The sequence below is a fragment of the Rattus norvegicus genome, chromosome 18 (assembly GCF_021556685.1).
Source record: "Rattus norvegicus strain SHRSP/BbbUtx chromosome 18, alternate assembly SHRSP_T2T, whole genome shotgun sequence".
In the NCBI taxonomy this organism is placed as follows: Eukaryota; Metazoa; Chordata; class Mammalia; order Rodentia; family Muridae; genus Rattus; species Rattus norvegicus.
Genome location: NC_141551.1, coordinates 15,177,835 through 15,184,059, shown reverse-complemented (window position 1 = coordinate 15,184,059; position 6,225 = coordinate 15,177,835). Strand labels below are relative to the sequence as shown.

The window sequence follows — 6,225 nt, the reverse complement described above, 5'->3', positions numbered from 1 at the left end:
TTTAATGCTGCTGGTAATTGTGTGTGTGTGTGTGTGTGTGTGTGTGTGTGTGTGTGTGTTCACTAGTGTAGAACCTCCTATGTTTTCCTGTGTGTAGTTAACCTCCTTGGGTTGGAGTTTTCCTTCATGTATTTTCTGTAGGATTGTGAATAGATATTGTTTAAATTTGGTTTCATTTGGGAATGCCTTGTTTTCTCCATCTATGGTGATTGAAAGTTTTGCTGGGTATAGTAGTCTTGGTTGGCACCTGTGGTTTCTTAGAGGCTGTTCAGGCCCTTCTAGCTTTTATAGTCTCTGTTTAGAAGTTGGTGTCATTCTAATAGGTCTGCCTTTTATGTTACCTAGCTCTTTTCCCTTGTAGCTTTTTATATTCTTTCTTTGTTCTGTTGTAACTTCAATTTTTTCAAATTTTTTTTTCAGATTTGATGTGAGATTTATTATTGAACATGATTTGATAGGGTATAGGAGAGCACTGTGGAAGCCTCAGGAAAGCAGGGCTCTCCACTTGTCCAGAGGACCACGATTGGGGATATATTTGACACCACAGCCATCAGGAATGAGCCGCTTCTCAGCAACCATGTCTTCAAATTCATCTGCATTGAACTTGGTGAAATCCCATTTCTTTGGGATGTGGATCTTCTGCGGCCAGGGAACTTGAACTTGGCCCTGCGCAGAGCCTCAATCACATGTTCCTTATTCTGCAGTTTGGTTCGGATAGACATGATGACTTGGCCAAGGTGAACTCTGGCTACTGTGCCCTGGGGCTTCCCAAAGGCACCACACATACCTGTCTGGAGCCTGTCAGCCCCAACACAGGACAACATCTTGTTGATACGCATGACATGGAAAGGGCGGAGCCTCACCTGGATATGAAAGCCATCCTTGCCACAACTCTTTACCATGTATTTGTTGGCACAAATACGGGCAGCCTCCATTGCTTCAGAAGAGAGCTGTTCATATTCATCTGACACCATGTGGCCACAAAGTGGGAATTCATCCACTTTTGCTTTCTTCCGTCCCAAGTCAAAGATGCGGATCTTAGCATCAGGGACACCACGGCAGAAACGAGACTTTGGGTATGGCTTGTTCTTACAATAGCGATAACACCGGGCGGGGCGGCGGCCCATGATGACAACTAGGATCGTCGATGGCGCGCCAGAGGAAAAGAGACTCAAATTTTACTTTTAATGATGGTTCTTAAACACTTCAACCTCCCTTGTAACCCACCACCCACCAGAGGTAGTGGAAAAGAAAGGATACAGGGGGATGGGGGGAGTGGACCTGTTTAGAAAGGTTCTTTGTAGCAACTCCCTTCTGTGTTGTCTGGAAATCAGCAGTTCAGTATACACGTTAGCAGGCAGCAGCAGCTTGATCCACTCACAAACACCTTATGAATATACCAGCAGTCCAGTTCAGCAGAATCAGGTTAGCAACCGTGGTGACATGACCTGGCAGAGACAGCCAGGCCTCAGTCTTTGCTCAAGTCAGCAAGAGGGACTGACAGAAACAACAGGAGAAGTTCTCAACTGTGCCTCTCTCAGGGAAGTGAAGATCAGTGAAGACAGGAGACCCACAAGCATTGCACACAGCTGTACAAGCAAGCCAAGCTCTGTGTCCATCACTCAGTGGAGTTCTATTTATAACCTCCAAACATCACTTGTCCTCCACATGCTTCACCAATCTGCCTTGGAAGCAGCAAGAACCTTCAGTATACCACCAGAAGTTTTTTGGTGTGTTTCCCTCTATGGAGTCCCAATAAATGCAGCTCAACTACGCAGTGTAAGGCAGAACAATACATGCATGTTGTTAGCAAAGAATCCTTCATCATGTGTTCTTTCATGTGCCCATTTTACCAGAACATCCTCTTTCCTGTGTCTGCTTCAGAGAAATGTTCCTTCACAAGTCTGCCTTAGTTTTTCCACACTCCTGTCTACTTTAAGGAAACATTTCTTCACATGTTTGCCCCAGCAAAACACCATCCAACCAACTTTCCCAAAGAACCCTTAAGTTTCACATTCATTCTGTAGATTTTGTGTTTTGATTATTATGTGACAAAAGAATTTTATTTTCTGGTCCAATCTAATTGATGTTCTGTAAGCTTCTTGTATGTTTATAGGCATCTCTTTCTTTAGATTGGGAGAAATTTTCTTTTATGATTTTGTTGAAAATATTTTCTGGTTCTTGGAGCTGGGATTCTTCACCTTGTTCTATTTCTATTCTTAGATTAGGTGTCTTCATGGTATCCCAGATTTCCTGAATGCTTTGTGTCAGGAACTTTTTAGATTTACATTTTCTTTGGCTGATATATTAGTTTCTATTTTATCTTCTACTTCTGAGATTTTTCTCTTTCATCTCTTGTATTTTGTTGGTGATAATTGTGTGTGTTGTTCCTATTCTCTTTCCTAGGTTTTCCATCTCCAGATTCCCTCAGATTGTGTGTGTGGTTTTTTTTTTTTTTTATTGCTTCTATTTCCATTTTCAGGTTGAACAGTTTTATTCATTTCTTTTACCTGTTTAATTCTATTTTCCTGTTTTTATTTAAGGGGTTTATTAATTTCCTCTTTAAAGACATCTACTTGTTTGACTGTGTTTTCTTGTTTTTCTTTGAGGGATTTATTTATTTCTTATTTAAAGGCATCGATCATCTCTGTAAGGTTGGATGTAAGGTCATTTCTTGTGCTTCAATTGTGTAGGGTTTCCAAGGCTCGCTGTAGTGGGACAGCTTTGCTCTGAAGGTGCCATGTTGCTCTGGCTCTTGTTGATCGTGTTCTTTGTTATCGTGGCCTTTAGCCATCTGGTTGTCCCTGGATGTTTCCTGTGCAGCAAGTCTCTGGCGGGCAGTCTTGGACTGGATATTCTTGGTGTAGCAGGTTTCTTGTTTGCCATGTCTGATGAAGGCTGACAGAGCAGTGGACAGATAATGGAGCTGCAGGGAGAGACCTCAGCTATCTCAGGGCAGCTGGTCATGTCCCAGGGGATGGGCAGGGCATTTGGGGGAAAGGAATCTAACCTGCTTGTTCCTTCTTCTGCTGGCCTGGATGTTCCTTGTTTGGCAGGCCTGATGGAGACTAGCAGAGCAGAGGCCAGATAATGGAGCTCTAGGGAGAGCCTGCAGCTAGCTCCCTTCCTTTCCTTCCCCCTCCTTTCCTCTCTCTCTCTCTCTCTCTCTCTCTCTCTCTCTCTCTCTTTCTTCCTTTCTTTCTTCCTCTTTTTCTTTCTTGTTTTGTTTTGGCTTTTCATTTTTAAAATAATTTGTCTGTTTTGATCATTTTTACTTTTCTTGGTTATTTTTTCTGTTTCGTTATTTGTGTTTTAGAGAGAGAGAGAAAGAGCGATAGAACATAAAGTTGGATGGGTAGACAGGTGGGAAGGATCTGGGAGGGACTGAGGGACGGGAAACAATGTGATCAAAATATAGTGTATGAGAATTTTAAAATAAAAACATAAATAAATAAATGTTAAAATTTGCAGGTTTCAAGCACCCTGTTTCCCTTTGTTTTAATTCTGCTAGTAGCCTCTCTCAGCCACCACTCTCAGTTTCTCTCAGTGGTCCATGTGCTTTTTGTACGTATTGTTCATTTTCTTACTAACAGTTACAGTTCAGGCGAGCGGAGACCACAGGAGTCTCTGTGGTGTACATGGTCAGTAAAGTGACTAGCAGAGGGAGCCAGGAGGGCAGTTTGTGCTACTGGCGACTCAGTAGCCAATGTGGGGTCAAACTTCTAGGAGTTTGACACGGAGTTGTTTATTTTAAACATATTTAGACATGCCACAATCTGGCAAATAAAACAAAAAAACCCCCCCTATTTCTGTGTTGATTAATACGCCCACAGATGCACAGCAAAACACACCTAAATCTTTTCGAGGAACAAAGTAGCTAAATTCAGATTAGATGTGACTACATTGAAATTCTTTGTAAAGTTTATGCAAGTCCTTCCATAAAAATAGGCTCTATAGATTGACTAAGAGAAACAATCTTTTGAGATGAGTCTGAGGAAGCTTCGGTGACAGAAGCCTTTGGCCACACAAGTTGTGCAAAGGTCACCAGGCTAGGAATCATATATCCTCCAGCCTCCTTTTGCATTCCTTCCCTTGAGGGACCAACCCTGTGTGTTTAACATTGCAGATTCCCCTAGAGCATGTCCGTGAGCACAAAGACCTCTGTGTCACTTACATGAGGCAACTTTGCCATACTTGGTTGGGAGATAAGTTTTGAGTTTCTTTTTGGAATACTACATGAAAAGTCCCCTGCAGAGTAGAAATATAACTGGTGTGAGGTAACCAGTTACATTTAGGTGGTAGTGAGGTGCAGTAAGAGCAGGCAAGACACCTACAACTAAACTCTAACATCTAGATTTTCAGTTATGCAAACCCCCTTTTCTTCTCCACCTCTTGATAAGTTTATACATAAATTTTATTCTGCTCATGAATATTGTATTTAGATGGCATCTCTTCTATTACCCTCTCTTAGCCCCTTCCCGTTGACCCTGGACCCCTTTATCCTCCCTCCTACTTTCCTGTATTTTTTCTCTGTTTGTGCATGAACCACTGCATTTCGAGATGCCTACACGAGCATAAATGTGGAGGAAGTAACCCTTGCCAGTGGCTACACCTCCTGCTCCAGCAGCCATTAAGGTCCTGCCTAAGGAGCCCCTCCACTACGCATGCTAGACTGTTGGCAGGCTCTCAGAGCTTATTCAGGTAGTCACAGATACTGTGAATCATGGCACACTGTCCATGTTCTATTCAGAGAATGGTGTTTCACTGCCCTCTTCCCCATCTGCCATCTCTTGTCTTTTTCCCATCAATTCTTCTGTCATGCGTCCTAAGCTTCAAACTTCCTTTCAGTGTATCTACTTTTTTATTTGCTGTCACATTTCTGCAAGTGCCAAGTATTTTCTAATTTTCATACAAGACAGATTTTATTACTATAATTTGAAAATAATGACCATAGTCCATTGATCCTATAACAAGAATTTTTTACATCTAAGAACCCTTGTAATTGATATGTCACGCATCAATTGCCTGGACATGTGAATTTATTAATTAATTTCATAGAAGTTTATTTCATAGTGTTTTTTTATAAAAACAATGCTTGAACTAGCCTAGAGGTAGTAGAGCTCTTAATATCTGCTTTCTTTTTCTGGGTCTCTATGGTTTTGTATTACTTTGAATTTAAATGATTCCAAAATCAGCTCTCCTAGTAGTGTCATTTCAAGTTCTTCTATACATAATACTTAATAATGACAATTTAAAAAGTAAAGAGGGAAGGGCTGGAGAGATGGCTCAGTGGTTAAGAACACTGATTGCTCTTCCAGAGGTCCTGAGTTGGATTTTCAGCAACCACATGGTGGCTCACAACCATCTGTAATGGGATCCAATGCCCTCTTCTGGTGTGTCTGAAGACAGTGACAGTGTACTCATATACATAAAATAAATAAAAACTATTAATAATGACAATACATACTTACCTAATATTAAAGACCTCTGCTCTAACAAGCTGATTCTCATGCTATTTTGTGAGTTAGATAGGCTACCATGTTCCTTTTGCATTCAGGAGACTTATCTACTGTCAAGAGTAGCTAGTAGTAGGCGTGGGACTAGAACAAAACTGCTGGCAAGTCAAGTTTTATCGTGTGAGTTTAGGATGAGTGTTGTTAGCAAAGATTCAACACAGCTTTGGAGTCTTGAACCTGGTTCAAGGTTATGTCTATTATTGGTTCATGACAGCCTTTTTGCTCACACATATGTTTTCTCCACGAAAAATGAACATTGGTGAACTAAGGTTACTGTGATTCCGTAATTTCTAAAGATCCCATTTATTTTCTGCCAGCGCACACTGTAAGTAATTCAGTGGAGTGCTATCTAAAGAACTAAAGTCGCTCTGTCTCTGTCTCTCTCTTTAGCAGTACTAGGGACTGATTGAACACAGGGCTAGTTAGACAAATGCTCTCCCATTGAGCTGGAGGTCTTCAGTGCTATTATAATTTTTAGGTTAAGTTAGGTTTTAAAATGATTAAGATGATGTTACATTGATGAAAATTGATCAACTATGTCTACTATATTATTTTGTCGTGTCAAAATTGTAAAAAATAATAATGTATACAATTTGTTTCTAAGATTTATGTGTAGTTTTATGCCAATAAACTCAACCAGCATCTGTAATAAAATTTGTTTCCAATACAGTTATTGTCAACTTCAATTCTCAAGTCAGTGAATTAGAAA

At 40.7% G+C, this 6,225-nt stretch overlaps 1 protein-coding gene across 1 annotated transcript; it reads right to left on the bottom strand.

The window, feature by feature from the left end:
- Window positions 1–408: 408 nt before the first annotated feature.
- Rpl10-ps14 (ribosomal protein L10, pseudogene 14) lies at window positions 409–1,171 on the bottom strand. The gene is given in 2 exon segments (XM_087593608.1): window positions 409–644; window positions 647–1,171. Coding segments are annotated over 2 exon segments (642 nt in total). The 5' UTR covers window positions 1,128–1,171; the 3' UTR covers window positions 409–483.
- Between the last annotated feature and the right edge of the window lie 5,054 nt (window positions 1,172–6,225).